A 22,541-nucleotide genomic window follows, 5' to 3' on the forward strand; every position below is an offset into this window, starting at 1 on the left:
TGGCGCAGTCGGTTAAGCGTCCGACTTCGGCTCAGGTCATGATCTCACGGTCCGTGAGTTCGAGCCCCACGTCGGGCTCTGTGCTGACCGCTCAGAGCCTGGAGCCTGTTTCAGATTCTGTGTCTCCCTCTCTCTGCCCCTCCCCCGTTCATGCTCTGTCTCTCTCTGTCTCAAAGATAAATAAACGTTAAAAAAAATTTTTTTTTAATAAAAATAAAAAATAAAAGTACACAGGCTTGGGTCACAGCACAATAGACCGGGATTTGGTTGAAGTTCTCCACTCTTCTGGGGGTTTTTGTTTTTTCCTGAAAATTCCACAGCTGATTCAAATTTGCCGCTAGAGGTGGCAACCATTAAGCAGGACAATTCTTTCCTTTCAAACCTATAGCTTCCATTACTCACTCAACAGATATTAAGTGAATGTAGTTTAGAGGTTACCACGTGAGACAGAAGCCTGCAGAAAACATTGTTCAGAAGCAGAATGAGACCCCACATTCTACTCAGCAAGTATTTACTAAGCACCTACCGTATGCCATGCCTGGTCTAAACCCTGGGAATACAGCATTAGCCACATACCCAGACCCTGCCCTCCTGGAGGTTCTGCTCCCCAACTCCCCACATCCCAAAGTCTGGAGCTGACACGAAGCCCCTCTTCACCACCCTCCAGATCCTCTGTGCCTTTGAGCACTTTCCTCTCACATTTCCTTTGTAACAAGTCCTCGTTGGGGCGCCTGGGTGGCTCGGTTGAGCATCCAACTCTTGATTTTGGCTCAGGTCATGATCTCAGGGTCGTGGGATCGAGCTCTGCATCGGGCTCCTCGCTGAGTGTGGAGCCTGCTTGGGATTCTCCCTCTCTCCCTCTCTCTCTGCCCCTCTCCTACTCTGCTCTCTTCCTCTCTCAAAAAAAACCAAAACAAAACAAGCTGTCCTCTGTGCTTGGCAAAGGGCCTGGCACAGAGTTTATGGATTTTTAACACATATTTACTGAATGCTTACTTTATGTCCGGACTTGTGGTCCAGGTGCTGGGGATCTAACTGTGACCAAGGGAGATCCAGTCACCGCCTTCACGGATCTTGCAGTCTGCGTGCATCCGCGCACACGCAGGCACGTTTCTGCAGGGTGGGGTGGTGGTGACAAGTTTACTCAATGTGGCCACAACAGTTGGACAACTCATGTCTACTGGGAGTGATTTTCAGGTGTATACAGAGTGCCCAAACCCCTGATGCCCTTCTAGGGACCAAAAAGACCCCACATAGGAACCCCTTGAAGACCCCACAGTCAGAAACACCTGGTTAAGGTCCAGTCTCCACCACTTTCTAGCATCTCAGGACCACAATTTCATCCTCTACACACTGGGAGAAGCAACTTCTTGGCGGGGTTGCAAGGATTCGTTGAGATAAATGAGCACTTACTATGCTCACTTAAGCGTTATCGCGCACTTACTGTGTCCCAGCACATAAACGCTGAGTCGATGAACGCGGGTTAACCATAGCTGGGTGGTTGTCAGCATTCAGAGATCATCTGGGCCAGCATGACTAGCAGAAAGGTATTCAATAAAGCAGGTGCCAGGACAGAAGGCCAGATCCTTTTTCCTTGGCTAAGCATGCATTTCACCATTTTAAAGGTAACGTGATTAAAAAAACTCTGGGACAGTCTTGTTTGGACTCTATTTCTTCGCGAAGCTGTGTGATCTTAGACAAAATGACCTCCTGCGTCTGGATTCCAGCCTGTTCGTGGGTTTTAAATCAATCGACAGAGCCAGAGCGCTTAGAACAGTTCCTGGCACGTACGGACTATATTGAGTTGTATGATTCTTATTGTTCTACCTGCCACACAACCCACCGCGAGGGCCACCACCTCCCAGCTTCAGGCCACAATCAGCCAGCAGGCCCCTCTCCGGGACTCCGAAAAGGAGCGGGGAGGAGCGCGCAGGCGCGATGGGGGGTGGGGGGGTGGGGTCTTCTGGGAAGCCCTGGCAGCCCGACGGGTGGCCATCTTGGTAAAGGGCAACGACGCCAGCTGCTCTACGTCATCAGTCTGCGCGACGGGCGAGCACCCGGCCGTCCGGGTCGCTTCGGGAGCGGTGGGTGGGGTGGGGTAGGGCGGGCGGTGGCGGGCGCTGCCGGGGCGAGTGGTGGAGGGGCGTGATGGGGGAGGCGGCCGTGGCCGCAGGGCCTTGCCCGCTGCGCGAGGATAGCTTCACGCGCTTCTCGTCGCAGAGCAACGTGTACGGGCTGGCGGGCGGTGCGGGCGGGCGCGGGGAGCTGCTGGCCGCCACCCTTAAAGGCAAGGTGCTGGGCTTCCGCTACCAGGACCTCCGACAGAAAATCCGGCCCGTGGCCAAGGAGCTGCAGTTCAACTATATTCCCGGTGCGTGGCGCCATGGGGTCGGGGGGGCCTGGAACGTGCTGTTGAGAAGGCTTCTGAGGCCCTGAGCTGGGTCCCCATGATGGGAGAATGGGATCCGGGTGATTGAAAGGGGTGAAGGCTGATGATCAGGAGGCATTGGTGTCAGTGGTTAGGGTTCAGGATTCCTCGTACGGTGGTTATGATGATCAGGACTCACATGGAGCCAGAAGTAATGAAAATTGCAGAGATGGTCGGAGATTAGCGATTACTAGAGGTCAGGGGTCGCCCTGATGGGGGATAGAGGGGTCAGAAGTCTGCCTGAAACGCGAACTTTGAACTGTCCCCTCCCAGTGGACGCGGAGATCGTCTCCATCGACACCTTCAACAAGTCGCCCCCAAAGCGGGGCCTGGTTGTGGGGATCACGTTCATCAAGGTATCCAGCCTCCCTCCACCTACCCATTCCCTTCTCCTCACACGCACGGCGCATCCCCCTGAGTCTCACCCGGATGCCCCTTGGTGCCGCTCCTCTTTCCTGAGGCCAGTTTCCCATCCCAGGATTCAGGGGACAAGGGCAGCCCGTTCCTTAACATTTACTGCGACTATGAGCCTGGCTCTGAGTACAATCTTGACTCCATTGCCCGTAAGTGTGGGCTCCGGGGAAGGAGGGGTGGGGAAGATGGGAAGGGGGGACCTGTCAGGTCCCCGGTGTCTATTTGCGTGTGCTCCTCTTACAGAGAGCTGCCTGAACCTGGAACTCCAGTTCACTCCTTTCCAGCTGTGCCATGCAGAGTATGTAAGCCACAGGTGTATTACAATAGAGTGTGTGTGTGTGTGTGTGTGTGTGTGTGTGTGTGTGCAGGGGGGAGGCTGCAGCAAACGAGGCAGCAAACCTGCTAGAAGAGTGTCAGACTCTCGTTTTGTTCTTTTCTTTTTTTTTACAATTTTTTTAATGTTTATTCATCTTTGAGAGACACAGCATGAGCGGGGAAGGGGCAGAGAGAGGGAGACACAGAATCGGAAGCAGGCTCCAGGCTCTGAGCTGTCAGCACAGAGCCCGACACGGGGCTCGAACTCACAAACTGTGAGATCCTGACCTGAGCCAAAGTCGGACGCTCAACTGACTGAGCCACCCAGGCGCCCCTCTCGTTTTGTTCTTTAGAGCACGGTGCTTTTAAGGCCGCTATTTAGATCCTCTGAGCGCTAACTGAGCACCTGTGTCCTAGACATCTAGAACGCTCAGGTTCTGGGGTTCTCGACTTGGACACTCAAGGACCCAGAGGGGCGAAGTTTTCTGGAGTCGTAAGCTCTGAGATCCCAAGATCTGAAAGCTCTGCTGTTTGGTAATTCAGAGATTTCGTGATGATAAAGTCGTTCTTCTGTTTCATAGTCTCGTATTTCAAGGAGGTGGAATACAGGCCATCTAGGATATGAGGTTCTAGAACCCCAAAATAGGAGAATTCCAGTCTAGAGCTCCAGATTCCATTCTGGGACATCGGTGGTCTAGCACAGCCCTTGGCAAAGTTTTTCTGCTAAGGGCCGGTCTTTATCATAACAACTCAAGTCCGCCATTGTAGCAAGAAGGCAGCCATCGACACTATGTCAATGAACGGTGTGGCTGTGCTCCAGTACAACTTTATTGACAAAAATCGGTAAGTTGGATTTGGTCAGAAGGTCATAGTTGGCCAACTTCTGGTCTTAACAGGTGAAAATTCTAGACACTGATGCTCTGGATTCTAGGATTTGGATGTTGCGCCATTTTACGAGTCGGAACATCCACCGTGGCAATTTCTAAAAGTTCTGGTATTGGGGCGCCTGGGTGGCGCAGTCGGTTAAGCATCCGACTTCAGCCAGGTCACGATCTCGCGGTCCGTGAGTTCGAGCCCCGCGTCGGGCTCTGAGCTGATGGCTCAGAGCCTGGAGCCTGTTTCCGATTCTGTGTCTCCCTCTCTCTCTGCTCCTCCCCCGTTCATGCTCTGTCTTTCTCTGTCCCAAAAATAAATAAAATAAACGTTGAAAAAAAAAATTAAAAAAAAAAATAAAAGTTCTGGTATTTCTTTTTTTTTTTTTTTTTTTTTTTTTAAATTTTTTATTTCAATGTTTATTTTTATTTTTGGGACAGAGAGAGACAGAGCATGAACGGGGGAGAGGCAGAGAGAGAGGGAGACACAGAATCGGAAACAGGCTCCAGGCTCCGAGCCATCCGCCCAGAGCCCGACGCGGGGCTCGAACTCACGGACCGCGAGATCGTGACCTGGCTGAAGTCGGACGCTTAACCGACTGCGCCACCCAGGCGCCCCAAAAGTTCTGGTATTTCAAAGGAGACAGGAAACAGAACTTGGGGAACAGTGGAGTTCTAGATTAAAGAGTTTCTAGCGTTCTGGGTTTCTGCGACCCTTTCTAGAGCTCTCCACGTTCCATTCCTGAACCCACGTCCAGAATGAGGACTCCAGCAGGCAAGGAAGGGCTCTAGAAACAGAACGTTTCTATGATTCTAAGGTTGGAAAATTCTGTATGTGGACTCTACCTCACAGGTGTTCTAGACTTCTTTGCTTTCAGGGTCCAGGTCGGGAACCAGCTGGACACAGTGTTTCTCCTGAGTGGGAATGACCCGGCCATTCATCTCTATAAGGAGGTGAGGCAGAGGGAGGTGTGGCAGGCAGAGCCCTGCTCTCTTGGGTTGCCGTGGGCTGGTGCCAGGGTCTGCGCGTGAGACTGGCCACCGACACGTTTCAAGTCAGGGGGGTCGGTCTTCGTTCCCCCAGAACGAGGGGCTGCATCAGTTTGAAGAACATCCCGTGGAAAACCTCTTCCCAGAGCTCACGAATCTGACCAGTAGGTAAGAGAGCCCCCGAAAGAGGCCAGCGGGGCCCCGGGGAGGCGGCCTCTGAGAAATCAAGTGGTGGCAAAGCCCTCAGGGACGGTAGAGACAGAGATGACCTCAGAGAAACTGGGCAGGGGAGGTGAGTTCAGAAAACTCCGGCCATACACATGAAGTCAGTCGATGGCGCGTGGTGATCCCAGAGAGAAATCAGGCCCAGTGGGGCCCCAGGGCGACAGGAAGGGGGCGGAGGCTCCTGGGGAGGCAGAATGTGGGGCCGGTATCTGATGACGCCCTCCCGCCCCTCCGTCCACCTGCCCACCCGCCAGCGTTCTCTGGCTTGATGTCCACAATCTCCCCGGCACATCCCGGCGACTCTCCGCTCTGGGTTGTCAGAGCGGTTATGTCCGAGTTGCCCACGTGGACCAGCGAAGTCAAGGTGATGGGCGGGGATGGGGGCCGGGCAGGGGGCGGGGTGGGTGGGCGGGGCGGGGCCCTGACTCCTCACCCCCCACACAGAGGTTCTGCAGACGTGGACGATCCTGCAGGACGGCCCCATCTCCCGAGTGATCGTGTTCAGCCTCTCAGCCCCCGAGGGTGAGCTCTGGGGTGGGGGGCGACCCTGCAGACTCAGCTCCCCGTTCCCAGATTCACACCCCTCTCCCGGAGCGTCCAGCCCCTGCCCATCCCTCCCATGCTCCCTCCCTCCCCTCTGTGCCCTCACATTCATTTCAGCCACTTGCCCTTGGATTCTAATCTGCGTCCTTTACCCTGGAGTTGACCTTCTGCTTTTCCTTTCGTCTAACCGTCAGCCCTCACATTGTGACTTCCTCTGATCCCCCTCTCTGGCCTCCTCACTCTGTCTCTTGCTGCTGTCTGCCCCCAAGCTTTTCCTGGGGACTCAGCGCTGCCCCCCCAACCCAGGCTCCCCTCTCCTGCCTGTTGCTCTGTTTCTCTTGCTGTGGCCTGCCCTTCTCTGATGGCTCCGTTCCCCTGACCCCTGCGGGCTGCCTTCCGCCCCTCGGGTCTTTCCTTACTCGTCTCCCTCCCTCTCTGGTCTCACACCTGTTCCTCCCATCATCTTGTCTAACCGCGAAGCTTCCCTTCATAGCACGGCGAAGGTAGGGTCTCCCTCCTCTTTCAGAGCGGTGGGGCAGGGGAGGAGGGATGGCGAGGAGGAGCCTGGAGCCTGTGCCCTCAGGCCCCGCCCCACGCGTGTCCCGTCTCCAGAGACCCAGGACCGGCCACAGCGGGAAGAGTACAGCGTGCTCGTGGCCAGCATGTTGGAACCAGCCGTGGTATATCGGTGAGCGGCCCGCACGGCGGACTCACAGGGGCGGCCTGACCTCCTGCTCCCGCACCCGGTCGTTCTCAGGAGGAAGCCCCCTCGGGTGAGGTTGTCCAGGGCTGGGCAGGTAAAGGTGATCGTGCCCCAGGGAGGGGGAGTGCGAGCGTTTGGGTCTAGAACTCGTAGCGGATCCATCGAAGCCTTGGGACGGGAACACAGATGTCTGCTCCCCCTGGACGAGCGTGTTGGCAAACGTTTAACCGCGGGCTCGTTGGGTGAGGAAGCCCTGACTTGTAGCGTTTGCCAGCCTCTGGGGTGTAACTTACTCCCGCTATGGCGGATTTTGAGCCGCCGACGCAGTGCTAGCCAGCGGTGGCTCACCTGATGTCCGAGCTGGAACCCAGCTCCCAGGCTCCAGGGAGGCGATGTGGGTGTCCGGACCGGAGGCCAGGGTGTCACCAGAAGGGATAAAGTGGGTTTCCGTTCGGGAGGGAGATGGCCCCGCCTCCAGGGGACAGAGATGGGCGTCCATACCGGTTGACAGTCTGCGTGAGCAGTCTGACGGACGTGAAGACGTCCGGGTCGGAGACGAGGGTGCCGAGGAGGAGCGGTGTGTCCAGACCTGAGCAGGGGAGCGGCGTGGGCCAAGGGCGGCGGGCGCCGTGGTGCGACCGCGGTCCCCCCACTGCCTCCGTGACCCTCAGGGACCTGCTGAGCCGGGGCCTTGAGGACCAGCTTCTCCTGCCCGGCAGTGACCAGTTTGACAGCGTCCTCTGTGGCCTGGTCACCGATGTAGATCTGGACGGGCGGCCCGAAGTCCTGGTGGCCACCTACGGACAGGTGGGACCGGAGGGGTGGGGCTGCGACCCCCGGCCCCCTCCCGCCGCCCCGCCTCCCCGCGCGGTCCTAACCCCTCGCCCCCCTGCACAGGAGCTCCTCTGTTACAAGTACTTCGGCCCGGAGTCCGGGCTCCCCGAGGCCGAGCGGGGATTCTGCTTGCTGTGGCAAAGAGACTTCTCCAGCCCACTGCTGGCGCTGGCGCACGTGGACCTGACCGGGGACGGGCTGCGGGAGCTCGCCGTGGTCTCCCTGAAGGGCGTGCACATCCTGCAGGTAGCTGGGCTCCTCAGGTTCGGGGGGGACCCCCCCTTGCAGCGGCGCCTGGGGTGGGGGCGTTTGCTCAGCCGCCTTCTTGAGGGCGCGCTCCCGCGGGAAACACGTCAGAGGCCACGGGGAGTAGCCACGCGAGGAGGTCGCCTCGCAGGCCCCCTCTTGGAGGAGGGAGTGACCTGTTTCTGGGAGGAGGTTCTCGCTGGCCAAGGACAGTCCCAGGAGCAGAGGCCGCTGGTTGGGGAGCAGGGGGGCACCATCATGGCAAAGGGGTTCCGACGTGGCATCTGTCAGCCCCAGCCCGCCCTCAGCCTCCTGACTTCAGCCCTCGGTTCCTCGTGCTTTGTCTGACTCTGTCCCTTCGCTGTGGCCTCACCCAGATCTGCCCCCACCCCCCGCCCAGTGATCTAACCTCTGCCCTCCCGCAGGGCCCGCTCTCCTCACTGCCTCGCCCTCTCCTCTGTGTGCAGCCGGCTGCGCTCCGGCTGTGGTCCGACCTCCCCCTTGCTGTCGCGTTCTGACTCCCGAACGACGTTTCCTACCCTCGTCCCGTAGCCTCCCCTCCGGGCCTCCCGCAGCCAGCCTCCGGCTTTCCGCCAACGTCTAACCTTGGACCTTTCCACTTTGGCCTAACCTCGGAACTTTCTGTTGTGGTCAGGCCCTTGAGCTTTGGTCTGTTGTCCGGCCTTGGGCTGTACTTTGACCCGCTCCATGGCGGCCTAACTGCTGTAACCCCTGTTGGGGTCTAGTCGCCAACCGTTCAATGGTCCGAGGTCCATCCCGGAACCCCCCCCATTCCGTTTCACCTCCAACTAATGCAGTCTCCCCTCCAGCCTTTTCCTTGTGGCTCCCCCCCCCCCCCCCCACCTCTCAGGCTGCGGTCCGCCTTTGGCTCCCAGTGTGGTGCTTGCCTTGGCCGGATCTCTGGTCTGCCTCCAAGACCGTCTCTGTATGGTCTAGCCTGGGTTCTTTCTCCCGGAAGCCAACCATACCGCCGCCTCTGCTCTTGGCTTGGGTCTTTTCCTACCGTCTGTGCCTCAATGGAATGGTCTAGGCTTGACCTCAGAAGAAAGGGGAACCGTTGGACCCCGGTGGAGAGGTCGCAGGTTAGACCCTAATGGAAAGGGCGTAGGTTTGATCCCAGTGGAAGAGGCTGTGGTCCGACTGTGGGAGAAAGGACTTCCTTCCCTGTGGTCTGACCATCCCTTCACCAAGGCCTCATCGCTCATTCAGGCCGTCCCGTCAGAAGAGAAGTAATCTCTTCTGCCCTTTCTGCCAGGGTCTCGCCTCAGTCTCCCCCACTGTGGTCTAACCTCAGCCTCGCCTCCCACACAGTGCGGTCCGTCTCCCATGTTTTGGACCTCCCCTGTCCTTTCCGAGTCCTAGCCTCAGACCCGTACGATTGGGTACCATCTTTGTTTTTCCCACTGGGAATTCAAAGGCCATCCCTGGGTCTGACCTTCACCCCTTCACAGGGACCTGTCCCCCCACCCCACCGGCTGGTCTGCGCTCCGGCCTCCCGCCGCAGCCGAGCTCCGGGCCCGTGGGATTGTCTCCTCCACACCATCCCGAGTGATCTGACCTGCACCCTGGCTGCCCGGTCTCAGCCCTGCCCTCCTCTTGTCCCCCACAGCACAGCCTGGTCCAGGCCTCGGAGCTGGTCCTGACCCGGCTTCGGCATCAAGTGCAGCAGAGGAGACGACGTCAGTCCCAGAGGCCTGGGGACGGGGTGGGTCCAGAGCCTGCTGAGACCCCAGGCTCCTGAGCTCCTACCCACTGCCCGCCCCAGACGCTGGTGTGGTTCACTGGGGCCGTCACCTCCAGCCATTCGTGGTGGGGAAGCATCCTGAAGGAGAGGATGGTCTCCCCACACCCTCCAGTGGTAGAGCTGTGGGTTCCTGCTCTGGCTGTGCCCCGTTGTGCCCTGTGAGCCTGGCTGACACACTCCTTCTCTGTGCCTCAGTGTCCCCATTTGGAAACGGGATGATTCCCCCCCGCCCCAACTCCTGCCCCTCTTCTGCCCCTAATGAGAGTTAGTCAGCCAATGATTATTTATCTGTCCGGAAGAACCAGACTTTTGAGCTGCCTTCATTCTCTTTCTCTTGTTCTGGCAAGCGGTTGGTGAGTGCCTGCTGTGTGCCAGGCTCCGCGTTGGGTGCTGGAGGAACGGAGGGAGGGGAATATGGGGAGAGAAAAGGCCAAGGTTAGACCTAGAAGTGGGACCGAAGTGAGATCACGCTGTAGACCTCAGAGAACAGAGTAGGAGGTTAGAAACGAGGCCCTGTCATAAAGGCTGGAGTGAAACCAACGTGGAAAAGACTGTAGAATCCAACAGAAAGGACTGAGGTTGGACCCCAGGGGAGAGCCCCGGGTCTGAGGTTAGACCCAAGTGGAGAGCTCTGGGTCAGGTTAGACCCTGGTGGGAAAATACAGAGCTTAAGCCTCAGAGGAAAGGATATGGGGGGAAGGACTATTGTGGGGAAGCTATGGTCACGTTGCAGCAGAGGGTTTGAGGCTAGACGCCCCCCGCCCCCGGATGAAGAGTGCTGAGGTTGGACCCTCACAAATTACTGTGGTTAGACCTCCCCAGCAGAAAGCAAGTGAGTTTAGATCCCCTGAGATGAGACCCAGGAGGCAAAGACCTGGGGCTTGCCATGTTGGAAAGGACAAAGGTTAGACACGATTGAAAAGCCCCGGAGATCCAGGGACCGGGGAGTTTGAGGCGGAGGGGTGCTGACTTCCCTGGCCACCGCTCTGCCGGCGGTATGAATCGCCCCTCCTGTGTCGCCTTCTACAGCAAGGTGGGGGAATCAGGGACCTGGATCTCGGGGACCAGCAGAGGGCCGGACCGGAAGAGCTCTTGCCCTCCCCCACTGCAGGCCAGGAATAGACTCTGGGGCAGGACTGTTGGGGAATGATTCCTGAGGGGGATCTGGGCTGGTGGGGAGGGTGGGCCCTTTCCTCCCCGTGGCAGGCTTTGGGTGGGACTCCCGCTTCCTGGGGCCCCAGGGGCAGGCACCACAGTCCCGGCCATCCGTACCACCTCCTACCACGGAAGCCCACCCAACAGTCTGACCACCCACGCCGGCTGTGAAGACCCAAGCCACCGGGTGGGTTTTTAGGAGGCAGCCCACCGGCTCCTGGCCGCTCTCGCCAAGAACCCAGGCCCAAGCGTGGGAAACGGCCCGGAGCTGCGTTGGCTCCCTCGTCCCCTGGCAGCCTGCCCAAGGGGTGTCCAGCCTGGACTGGCGGTGGGCACCGATCGCTGGCAGGAGCGAGGTCTCCTCCCTCCTGCTGCCCGCCTGCCGAGGCGGAGAGCTGCCATCCCCTCCTGTCCTAGGCAGGAGTGGACCGCGGTATGGAATCGAAGTGAGCGTAGTTCGTGATGGCGGGGGGCTGTGAGGCGTGTGCGCCCCTGTGTGCCCACTTCAGCACTCGCGATTTTGTGCCTGCAGGAGCCTGGGACGCTCGCCTGGTCCTTTGGGGTTTCCTTTCTGACTTCTTACTTGCTCCTCAGCGCGGGGCAGCGCGCCGTGTGGTGGCTTAAGGGTGTTGGAGCCTGGAGCCATGCTTGGCCGCTCTGTGCCTCAGTTTCCCCATCTGCAAACCGAGGCCGGCCGCAGCGACTTCGCAGGGCTGTTAGGAGGACTAGCGGTGTCAAGGCAGGGCAGTCACTTAACGAGAAAATTTGCAACACCGCGCGGCCCGTGGAAGGGGCACTTTGAATGGCAGCTGCTGTTACTATTATCGATGGGTGTGCCTTTGTGGTTGTTGCCGGCTTGCTTTGCGAGGTTATATGTCAGCAGGCGCAGCATGTGAATTTGGATCTAACTCTGGCTAAACATTCTTGCCCTCCCCCCCCCCCTCCCCGGTTCTGTGAGCCTGTAACTATTTGTAGCTGTTTTTTTTTGCCTCTTCGGCCCTTGTACGGATCAGTGTGTGTTGGGGAGGGCAAGGATGCTTGTGAATGACCCTCGGCACCCCACCTACCGCACACACTCACACACACACACGCACACACGCACGCACGCGTCTGCCGCTGTCCCCTGCCTGTAGTGCTGAACCTGCAGGGTGGGTGGGAGGCTTGGGCTCCCCCCAACCTCCTCTCTCCAGGCCCCTCCCCAAGCCTCCCCCGCCTGTCGCCTGCCTCCCTTCTCCCCGCCTCCTCCTCCTCCCCTCCCTCTCCGGCTCCTCCTCCCTCCCAGCAACTCTCCCCCGTCCCTCCTCCTCCCTCTCTCCTGACTCCCCCTCCCCCGTGTCCCTCCCCCCTCTTCCTCTCCTCCTTCTATCCCCTCTCCCTCCCCTCCTCCCCGGCTCTCCCTCTCAGTCTCCAGCTTCTTTCTCTCTCTCTCTCTCTCTCTCTCTCTGTCTGTCTGTCTCTCTCTCTTTCCCTCTCTGTCGGGCGGAGGCGCCCACCACCGCCAGCCCAGTGCTAGGGGGACCTAGTCCAGGCTGTAGCTGCAGGTAAGAGACCCCCAGTTCTGGGAGGGGGGGAGCATGGAGGAAGGACGGTATTGCCCCAGGCGGGTGGAGGGGGACATGTGAGGAGCCAGGAGCCGCTCTCCCCTGAGCTCATTTATGGGGGGTGGGGGGCTGCATATTCCGGGCGGGGATACCGGGTCCCCTCTGCGGGGTGGAGGCACCACCAGCAGCCAACATCCTCAGCCCCTCCTGGGTCCCAGGGAGCCTGGCCGGCTGGGGAGGGGGTGCCTCCTGGGTACTGAGGCAGCGAGAACACCCCAGCCCGTCTGGGGCAGCCCCCCTTCGTGTTCTCTCCCTCCGCCCCCGCCTTCCTGCGTCTGGGTCTCGTCTGTCTCTCCACATGTCTCGGGGGTCCTGTCCTGCAGAGTCTGGCTGCCTCTCTGAGTCCCTTCCCCTGTGTCTCTGTCTGTCAGTCCCTCCCTCCCGCCTCTGTCCCTCTGTGTCCCTCTGTGCCTGGGTCTGTTCGGTGTCTTCCGGGGGCTCTGTCTCTAAGTCCTTGGTTTCTTTCTCTCTGCCTCCCTCTTTCGCCATCTGTCTGTGTCTCTCCCTCCCTCCCGTCTCTGCTCCCCGGTGTCTCCGACTCTCCTGTCTCTGCGGGTCTCTCTGTCTCTCTCTCTCTCTCTCACACACACATACACTCTCTCTCCTTCTCTCCATCTCTGTAGGTATGCGGTCTCTGTTTCTCTGTCTCTCTCTCTTCCCTGGTAGCGGGTTAACTCTCCTCCTATACACCTCTGTCCCCGCCCCTGGCAAGGGGGAGACCTGGAGGAAGAAGATCCCCACCCCCTGCAGAGTGGGCTCCCCCAGAAGCCAAGGAGTCCCCCAAACTCCTCTCCCTTCTGCCCAGCTCCCGCCCATCCTCTCGGCAAGCTTGTGCCCATCCCTCCCCTGAGGACGGAGCTCCTCTCCTCCCTCTTCTGGTAGACTGGACGGTCCTTCCTGCAGTCTGACTTCTGTACCTTGTCTGCCGGTTGTCCAGTTCATCGCTTGCCTCATCCATCCTTTTGACAGTTGCTGAGCGCTTTTCCTCTGCCAGGCACAGCACTACGTCCTGGGGCGGATCAGGCCGGTCCTTTCTGCAGCCTTACCTCCATCGCTCCTCAGGGCAGACCAGCCTCAGACCCATCCCTCGTGGGGGTGGATCCCCATCCCCCGGGGGCTCCCGGAGGGCCCCTCTGAGTCTGGAAGTCCCTGGCCAATACATCCTCCTCTTTCCTGGGGGGGAAGGGGACCCAGAAAGGTGGGCGAGAGTGAGTGACAGGGGAGAGGTGTGAGCCCAGCCGCGGCAGCCCCCGCTGTGACGGGGTGAGGTCCTCGAGTACCCACGTGGGGCCCGATGGGTTCAAAGGAGCACCTCGTTCGGAGTCCCATGCCTTGACTTTCCATCCTCCCCTGCCCCGGAGTGGAAGCTGCCTGACCTGGCCAAGCTCTCTTCTCCCTCCGGACCTCGGTTTACCCATCCGTGCGTGGTAGCCCTGAGCACTGAGACTATGTGTGACCCCCAGGCTGGGACACGGTTCACCCAGGAGCAGGAAGTGGGTGTGTTTAGAAGCTCGGGTCCCCACCTCTGAAGTCTCTCCGAGGAGCGCGGCGGGCAAGCCCTGGCCCCACCAGGCACAACCAGGAACCATGACCTCGCTCGCCAACGTGAGGGAGGGAGGGAGGGGGTCCCACCCGGCAAGGCCAGACTGGACCCCCTTCCCTTACGCTTGCAATCCCGCCCTAGACAGGAGGTGTCGGAGACCCCGAGAGGCATGTGAGGCAGAACCGGGGCGCTCACCACTGGCCCAGCTGGGCACCTGCCCACGAGGGTGGGGGGACATCGGGAGATGCTATCATCTGCCCTCCGGACTCCTACCCTGGCCTCAACCTGATCCTTTTGCCCCCGGATTCTAAACCCAGATTAGGTTTCAGGGCTGCTGGTGGACGAAGAGAGGAAGAGACAGGCGCCTTTAGCGGAGAAAGTCCAGCTGTCCCCAGCGACAGGGCTCAGACCTCTTGGTCATTCATTTCACAAATATTTATCTCGTGCTTTCTCTTCCTGACCGGCCCCCCCCCCCCACTCCCCTAAGGCCTCAGGTTTTGCAGGAAAAGGGATTGAGCCAGGATGCTTTGCCCATCCCCTGGGAAGGAGGGCAGGCATGAGAACCGCCCCCCCCCCCCACATTGGCTGGCTCTGGCCTCCCTTGAGGACCGCAGGAGGGACAGGTGGTTAGATGTGAGGGGGCACTTTCCAGGCCTTGGCCCTCCCATGAGAGAGGGAGTTAGATGCTTGAGATGAATTCCTGACTCCCAGGTTTCTCCTGGAAGCCGGGGAGAAGGGAGGGAGAAGAGAGCGTGAGTCTTTGCTTTGGATCCTGGTGGGTTTGTAATTATGCCTAAGTTGTTGCTAATTAGGGGGCTGCTAATTAGATGTATCATTAGGGGCCTTGCTGAGGGGGCTAATTGTGCGGTGGCCCTTTAAGAATCCCCCCTCTCCCCGCCCACACACACACACACACACACTCCTCAGGGATGTTCTGCCAACATTCTGCCTCCCTCCCCCAGAGGAGCGGGCTCCCAGCCCTTGAGTACGTGGGCGTGTTTTGGGGGCAGGCTGTGGGTTAGACTCGGAGAAGAACTTCCAGACAGAAATGGAAGTTACTGGGAGAACTGAGGTTGGTGGCTAAGGCAGGGGTCAGACCTCTGCTTCTAGTCTCAGTCCCCCCCCCCCACCTTTTTTCAAAACAGGCTACTGGGTTACCATGGCAACATAAGAGTGGGGCCCAGGAGCTGGGAGTTGGGGCGACTCCCAGAGAGAGAAATGAAGCCAGCGTTGGTGCTGGGGGCTTTGAATGAGTTTTTAACCTCTCTGAGCCTTGGCCCTCTCATCTATGAGACCCCTAGGGCCTCGCCAAAGTGGGGTGGTGTCATTTTGAATAGAAAGCTCAGGGAGGGTGATGTCTGAGCAGAGAACTGGAGAAGAGAGGGTGAATATGTAGGGAACAGGGTCTCAGGAAGCGGGGAAACAGCAGGCGCAAAGGCCCTGAGGCAAGAACTTGTCTAGCATGTGAGGAACCCAGAGGTGGCCGGGGCCAACGAGTAAGGGGGACAGGGAGAGAGATGAAGCCAGAGAGGGAATGAGGAGGCCAGACCACACGAGACCTTGTCCAGGGTGAGGGCCGCAGTATTCTGAGACTCAGTTGGGAGAGACACCTGCCAGCATCGCAGGGAAAGATGTGAGCCAGAGACCCTCCAGCAGTCTCTCTGCAGCCCCACCTCAGACAGACAGACAGACAGGCAGACGGACATCCCAGCACCCGCCAAAGCCCAGGCCCTGCACAGGAGCCCTCTGAGGCCACCAGACTTAGCTCACGAACTTAGGGCCTCCAGCCCCTGGCCTCACCCACTAAATCATCCGGTCTGTGTCACTTGGGGCCTGGCTTCATCCATCCATCGTCCGTCTGTGGGATTCATCTGTGTGGCCGGGCGGGTCCACAGCCCGTTCTCTTTTCAGGGCCACGTAACGTTCCGCTGCCCCCCCCCCCCCCCAGCTGTACTTCTCCGTCTGCTGCTGACAGGCATCTCATCCGGGCGGGTTCCGGAGGGACGCTGTTAGCAACAAAGCGGCAGCCGCGGACATTCTCGTGTGTGTGGCTTTCTGGCAGACACGCGTCCTAGGGCTCCTGGGTGCCCAGGTACCTGGGGGCGGAAACTGCCAGCCAGTAGGGTGCAGAACATCCAGCCGCAATTCCCCAAAGTGGCGAGAGCAACGTCCACTCCGCCAGCAGCCTGTGACGCCCGTCTGTCTTTATCCTCCTCTCCTGGTCTCTGTCTCGCGCTCTCTGTCTCATTGCATCCCTGTCCCTCTGTGGCTCCCTCTGTCCCCACCCTCCCCCTCCCAGCAAGCCTGGGGGGGGGGGTCCCCGTGTAAATGGGCGGGGTGTGTGCCCCTCCCCCACACTTCTTCCTCCTCCCCCACAGGACCCGAGACCCTCCATGGCTCCCCTGGCCTTAGTGGGGTTTGCACTCCTCCTGGGGACGGCCCCGTGCTCGGGGGCGGCCACCCCCACCCCCTCCCTGCCACCTCCCCCGGCCAATGACAGCGATGCCAGCACAGGGGGCTGCCAGGGCTCCAACCGTTGCCAGCCGGGGGTCCTGCTGCCCGTTTGGGAGCCTGATGACCCGTCGCTGGGTGACAAAGCGGCGCGGGCCGTGGTCTACTTCGTGGCCATGGTGTACATGTTCCTGGGCGTGTCCATCATCGCCGACCGCTTCATGGCGTCCATCGAGGTCATCACGTCCAAGGAGAAGGAGATCACCATCACCAAGGCCAACGGCGAGACCAGCGTGGGCACCGTCCGCATCTGGAACGAGACCGTGTCCAACCTCACGCTCATGGCCCTAGGCTCCTCAGCCCCCGAGATCCTGCTGTCTGTCATCGAGGTCTGTGGCCACAATTTCCAGGCGGGCGAGCTGGGCCCAGGCACCATCGTGGGCAGCGCCGCCTTCAACATGTTTGTGGTCATTGCCGTGTGCATCTACGTCATCCCAGCCGGCGAGAGCCGCAAGATCAAGCACTTGAGAGTCTTCTTCGTCACTGCCTCTTGGAGTATCTTCGCCTACGTCTGGCTTTATCTCATCCTCGCCGTCTTTTCCCCCGGCGTGGTCCAGGTGAGCAAGGACCCATCGGCACCTGCTCGGGGCACGTACGTCGGCAGAATCCAGAGGGGTGGCTCCCCGGGCCCGGAGACTTGGTTCATGCGTTCGCAGCCATGCATGCTCACATCGGGGAGGGCCACCAGGTATGGTTGTGCAGGTTGTGCACAAGGGCGGTGGGCCGGGGAAGGCAGTTTGGGGCCGGAGTCCATCGAGTGCGCCCTCGCCATGTCTGGAGGGCTCCCGCAGCACCTGGAAAGGGCTCATCTGCCCAGAGGGGGCGGCATTTTCTAATATACCCGTCCAGAAGGAATGGCTTGAGCTCTTCTAACAGTGCCATACGTGTTGACAGAGTCCTTGTGGTCTCTGCAATGGCTACCACAGGTCACAGCCTAGCTAGGTATTTGCCAGCTATGGAGTCGTGGCTCGCAAAATTCACTCATCATTCATAACCGATCTCTGATATTAGGATAATTCATGCCGCATCGCTGAAATTTACACTCACTCCGGTCCAACGCAGGTATGAACCCAGTCCGCTGCAAAGACCACTTTGCACGATTCATTCCAACAGTGAGACACAAGCTGGCCCCGCCGCTCCGTAACTTACACCCCCCCCCCATTCACATAACCATTCGCCTCTCGTCTGTCCAGCGTCTTAACCGCGCTCCGCTAAGTCTCCCTGGAAGACGTTTGCCTAATTCATTTCCCACAACCCCAAGACTGCCACCTACATCTGCATAATTTATTTATGGGTCTGGCCCAGTTCGTTCACACACATGCATAATTTATTTGAGGCTACCCAGAATTCCTTCACACATGTGCACAGTCTAGTCATGCAGATCTGTCAGGTTTTGCCAGTTATAGGGGCATGTCCAGGAAGGAGCTGAGCGTTAGAAGCATAAAATTCCTCGCAGGTGTTATAGAAACAGAACCGAGGGACCAGCAACCGCAGAGAGCTGAGGGAGAGATAGTAGCACCAGAAGACAGGGATGAGAGAGGGAGAGAGACAGTTGGCTGCAGTCGACTCACGGCTGGGATGGTGAGTTTCCTGGCTGCCAGGGTGAAAAGTACAGAAGGAGCCATCACACAGTTCTCAAGCACGATTCAAGAGGATGGCGTCCTGACTCGGGTTTTCAAAGTGGTCTCTGATGAGGATCTAGAGCAGAACTTAGGACAAGGATTTTAGACACCGTGAGCCAGCCGGAGGAGGGATAGGAATATCCCTTTACTCTGCTGATGTGAAATACTTACGTAATAAGAGAGAGGTCTTCGAGAGTCTCGCGGTTTGGTGCGTGGAGCCCAGAGCCAGACACGCTCGAGTCAAACCCCACTTCTGCTGCTTCCCAGCTGTCCCTTGGGCGAGTTCCTCACCTGCTTTGTGCCTCGGTTTCCCCACCGGTCACCTGGGTGTCGTCATAGTACTGACGTCAGAGGGCTGTGTGGGGATCGAATAAACCACACGTGGAAGAGCTCGGGACAGCAGGCCTAGCACAGAGGAAATGCGAGCTATCCCTCCCATCACTAAACTTGCCTGTGCCGTTGGCCAAAGGAATCTCTAATAGAACAATGCGCGTTTCCACACGTAAGCGCTTCGGCATGGCCACTTTAAAAGTCGTGATGTGGGAGCCAGCTGCTGGCACCTACTTATCCTGAACAAGTTGGGGCTCAAGAGGAAGAAAAAGATCAGGAAACAAGCCACGCAAGGAGTTGAGCAGAGGAGTGGGTAGCTACAAGATTAAAAATAAGTGTATTCAGCATAGATTAAACCATACAGGAAAATACTTTGTATATATATAACAGAGTTGAGTTCTAGACTCCGACGATTAGAAGATTTTTCACCTGAGAGAGAGAGAGAGAGCGAGCTCATGCGCACCAGTGGGGGAGGGGCAGAGAGAGAGGGAGAGACAGAATCCCAAGCAAGGTTCTGTGCTGTCGGTGCAGAGCCCGATGCCCGGGCTCGAACTCACGAAACGTGAGATCATGACCTGAGCTGAGATCAAGAGTCAGCCGCTTAACCGACCAAGCCACCCAGGCGCCCCTCCAGCAGGAGGTTCGGAAGTGAGGCAGGACGTGGGACAATTCTGTATTGTGTGGGACCACCCCATGAGTCGCTGGATGTCGCCATCTGGGACCGCATACCCCTCTCCGGTCACGGTGGCAACCCACAAACACCCCTAGATTGGTGAGAGCCCCCCCCCTCTTGGGGGTGTCCTTGTGCACTGAACCTGTCTCACTTCTCCCGCAGGGTAGGCAGGTCCGTGGGCCCATCCGCAGTGGGTGCCCTGGAAAAAGGATGTGAGCCTCCTAGAATCCACCTTTTCTTTACCTGCAGGGAGGAAAGCACATCTTCGAGGTTTGAGATGGTCTTCTGATTATGGGAGCATTCCCCTGCCCTACACATAGTGGCCAGTTCTGAGGCCAGAGTTCACGTCACACCTTGTGTAGAGAATTCAGCTGCCTTTCACAAACCTGCCTGCTGGCTTTGTGAGGCTCCTGCCTTCTCTCTGAGCCATCAGGAAACCCAGCGACCAGGGTGGGGGTGTGAGGATTGGTTGGATCTTCAAAGATCGTTTCCCTTCTGGGCCCGGGGTTAAAGATACCTCCGGGGGGGCCAGCTGATGGTAAATAATCGTTCACCTCTTCCTCCTTATCTTTAATTAAATTTTTTTTTCAACGTTTTTATTTATTTTTGGGACAGAGAGAGACAGAGGATGAACGGGGGAGGGGCAGAGAGAGAGGGAGACACAGAATCGGAAACAGGCTCCAGGCTCCGAGCCATCAGCCCAGAGCCCGACGCGGGGCTCGAACTCACGGACCGCGAGATCGTGACCTGGCTGAAGTCAGACGCTCAACCGACTGCGCCACCCAGGCGCCCCTCTTCCTCCTTATCTTTAATGCGGAGGGTGACCATGGGCCGAGGAGTCCTGGACCTGCCTGGGTAGAATAATGGTCATGTTAATTTTGAGCTCTTTTCCATGTGTCCGGAACCGACAGTGCTAAGCGCTAGGGGTACATAAGCTCATCCAGTCTTGGGGCCGTTCCCATTTTTACAGGCGAGAGGCTGAGCCACACTTGCCGCTTCTAGAAGCAGGATCTGAACTCTGCATTGCCTTGTCTCTCTGGGGAGATACAGCACGTAAACACAGGAGGAGCTTGTTTTATGGGGCTGTAATAGGAGCCAGACTTGTGCCTCTTTGAGAGTCAGAGTCCCGTCCCTAAGGGCCAAACGGATTCTAAGGAAGGAGAGTCCGGCAAGGGCTGCATTGGCGGGCGGGGCGGGGGGGAGGGGGGGGCGGAATCGGGGAGCTTGGGGAAGAGGTGAGCGGCCCCGGGTGGCGGGTGGGGTTTGGACGAGTCCGGGCGTCCCAGGTGAGGAGGGGTGCAGGGGAAACGGAGCGGGGCGAAAAGGCCGGGGGGAGAGACAGGCAGGAAGGGACACAGGCTCCGCCCCCCGGGAAGAGGCACACACCAGCCGACACCGAACGAGACGGAGGCAGGGAGAGGAGACGACGGCCTGGACAGGGAGACAGAGGGAGACGGGGCGAGGCGGAGACGAGCCGACCGGAGAGCGCAGCAGAGAGGGACGAGGCGGGGCGGGGCCCGAGATGGGGACGGACGCGGGACGGGGGGGCGGAGAGGGGGCGCCCGGCGACCACGCCCCCCGCCCTCCCCCGCCGGCGCCGGGCGCAGGGAGCCGCGGGGGGGGCGGCCCGACGGCGGGCGGCGAGCGCGCCCCCTGGCGGCGCGGCGGTCCTGACCCGCGCGGCCGCCCGCAGGTGTGGGAGGCGCTGCTGACCCTCGTCTTCTTCCCGGTGTGCGTGGTGTTCGCCTGGATGGCCGACAAGCGGCTGCTCTTCTACAAGTACGTGTACAAGCGCTACCGCACCGACCCGCGCAGCGGCATCATCATCGGCGCCGAGGGCGACCCCCCCAAGAGCATCGAGCTGGACGGCACGTTCGTGGGCGCCGAGGTGCCGGGCGAGCCGGGCGGCCTGGGCCCCGGCCCCGCCGAGGCCCGCGAGCTGGACGCCAGCCGCCGCGAGGTCATCCAGATCCTCAAGGACCTGAAGCAGAAGCACCCGGACAAGGACCTGGAGCAGCTGGTGGGCATCGCCAACTACTACGCGCTGCTGCACCAGCAGAAGAGCCGCGCCTTCTACCGCATCCAGGCCACGCGGCTGATGACGGGCGCCGGCAACGTGCTGCGGCGACACGCGGCGGACGCCTCGCGCCGCGCCTCCCCGGCCGACGGCCCCGGCGAGGACGAGGACGACGGCGCCAGCCGCATCTTCTTCGAGCCCAGCCTCTACCACTGCCTGGAGAACTGCGGCTCCGTGCTGCTGTCCGTCACCTGCCAGGGCGGGGAGGGCAACAGCACCTTCTACGTGGACTACCGCACCGAGGACGGCTCCGCCAAGGCCGGCTCCGACTACGAGTACAGGTGGGTCGGCTGTTCGCGGCCCCGGGCCCAGCGGTCTCCCGGCGACCTCCAGCGCCCACGCTTCCCTTGCTGTGCGCGCAGGCCTGCACCATTCGTTCATTCGCTCGCTCATCCGTTCGCTCTTGCTGTTGCTTTTTTTTTTTTAATGCTTTTTATTTTAGAGAGAGAGAGAGAGAGAGAGAGACAGAGTGTGAGCGGGGGAGGGGCAGAGAGAGAGGGAGACAGAGGATCCGAAGCGGGCTCCGGGCTCCGAGCTGTCAGCACAGAGCCCGACGCGGGGCTCGAACCCACCAACCGCGAGATCATGGCCTGAGCCCACATGGAGAGTCTCTCGCCCTGCCCACCCCCTCCCCCTGCCAGGTGGCCGAGTCTGGGACACTCTTGTAGACATTTGCCACACGCTGCTGGACAAGCCACATAGCGTGGCCGCGCCCCGCCCACAGGCTGCCTTCCCATGTTTATTATCTACCTGTGGGTTTTGGGGGTTGACATCACCCTGGGTTAATTATTATAGCTCCATGACATGTACTGTCACCTGCTGGAACAGGTTCCCCTCCACACACACACACACACACACACGCACACACGCACACACACCATTACTAAAGTAAAAAGTTTTACTGAGCAACTACTATATGCCTGCGGGGTATACACCATGGAGAACAAGACAGCTAAGGTCCCTACCCTCAAGTTGCAATAAGGTTATAAGCCATTAAATACATAAAAACATCAGGGGGCTGGTAAGCGCCATGTGGGAGAACTAAATGAGATAAGAGGAGAGAGGCAGTCCCCAAATGAGCCCCAGGTCCTTGGTTTCTGCCGCGGAGAAACGCACCCTTTGCACCCTCCTGAGTCTCGCTGCCCGGCTCCCTGCCCTCGCCCCTCTTTTTGAGCAGACCTGTGATCTTGCCCCATTCGGCAATTCCTGCTGAACACCTACTATGTGTCAGGGACTATATTTTTTTTTTTAATTTTTTTAATGTTTATTTATTTTTGAGACAGAGAGAGACAGAGCATGAACGGGGGGAGGGGCCGAGAGAGAGGGAGACACAGAGTCGGAAGCAGGCTCCAGGCTCTGAGCCATCCGCCCAGAGCCCGACGCGGGGCTCGAACTCACGGACCGCGAGATCCTGACCTAAGCTGAAGTCGGACCCTTAACCGACTGAGCCACCCAGGCGCCCCCTATATTTTTTAACGTTGGTTTATTTTTGAGAGAGACAGAGCTCGAGCGGGGAAAGGGCAGAGAGAGAGGGAGACACAGACTCCGAAGCAGGCGCCGGGCTCCGAGCCGGCAGCGCAGAGCCCGATGCGGGGCTCGAACCCACGGACCGTGAGTTATAGAATGATAGCTTTACGGTATATTCTGTTGGCTGACGCGTAGGTGTCTCATAGTTTCCTACGGTAATGACGACA

The 22,541-nt window shown here is 59.1% G+C and overlaps 2 protein-coding genes and 1 long non-coding RNA gene across 7 annotated transcripts in view; 2 read left to right on the forward strand and 1 right to left on the reverse strand.

Annotated features, from left to right (window-relative positions):
- Positions 1-842: 842 nt before the first annotated feature.
- Positions 843-1,913, reverse strand: LOC122495161. 2 transcript variants are annotated; one of them, XR_006300347.1, is made up of 4 exons: positions 1,828-1,913; positions 1,445-1,536; positions 997-1,113; positions 843-893 (listed from the first exon to the last, which is right to left on the reverse strand). It is a non-coding gene; the product is annotated as an uncharacterized LOC122495161 (long non-coding RNA). The 2 variants fall into 2 exon arrangements; XR_006300346.1 differs by having other exon boundaries at positions 1,445-1,907.
- Positions 1,914-2,034: 121 nt separating this feature from the next.
- KPTN (kaptin, actin binding protein) lies at positions 2,035-9,641 on the forward strand. Of its 2 annotated transcripts, none has more exons than XM_043598558.1 (12): positions 2,035-2,371; positions 2,702-2,784; positions 2,907-2,991; positions 3,086-3,140; positions 4,908-4,983; positions 5,114-5,187; positions 5,499-5,608; positions 5,689-5,766; positions 6,400-6,475; positions 7,162-7,297; positions 7,388-7,570; positions 9,201-9,641. In XM_043598558.1, exons 1-12 carry the CDS (start codon positions 2,149-2,151, stop codon positions 9,330-9,332), a joined length of 1,311 nt encoding a protein of 436 aa, XP_043454493.1. In that variant the 5' UTR covers positions 2,035-2,148; the 3' UTR covers positions 9,333-9,641. The 2 variants fall into 2 exon arrangements, with proteins under 2 accessions (XP_043454493.1, XP_043454492.1); XM_043598557.1 differs by having other exon boundaries at positions 2,132-2,371; positions 4,848-4,983.
- Positions 9,642-11,861: 2,220 nt separating this feature from the next.
- The window catches only part of SLC8A2 (solute carrier family 8 member A2), a 29,170-nt gene continuing 18,490 nt past the window's right edge, over positions 11,862-22,541 (forward strand). For all 3 annotated transcript variants that reach the window (XM_043598564.1, XM_043598566.1, XM_043598565.1), the window contains exons 1-3: positions 11,862-12,031; positions 16,013-16,702; positions 20,464-21,128. In XM_043598564.1, coding sequence (XP_043454499.1) covers positions 16,028-16,702; positions 20,464-21,128 — 1,340 coding nt within the window. In that variant the 5' untranslated portion in view covers positions 11,862-12,031; positions 16,013-16,027. The remainder of the gene's footprint in view (positions 12,032-16,012; positions 16,703-20,463; positions 21,129-22,541) is intronic.

This window comes from Prionailurus bengalensis, chromosome E2 (genome assembly GCF_016509475.1).
Source record: "Prionailurus bengalensis isolate Pbe53 chromosome E2, Fcat_Pben_1.1_paternal_pri, whole genome shotgun sequence".
NCBI lineage: Eukaryota > Metazoa > Chordata > Mammalia > Carnivora > Felidae > Prionailurus > Prionailurus bengalensis.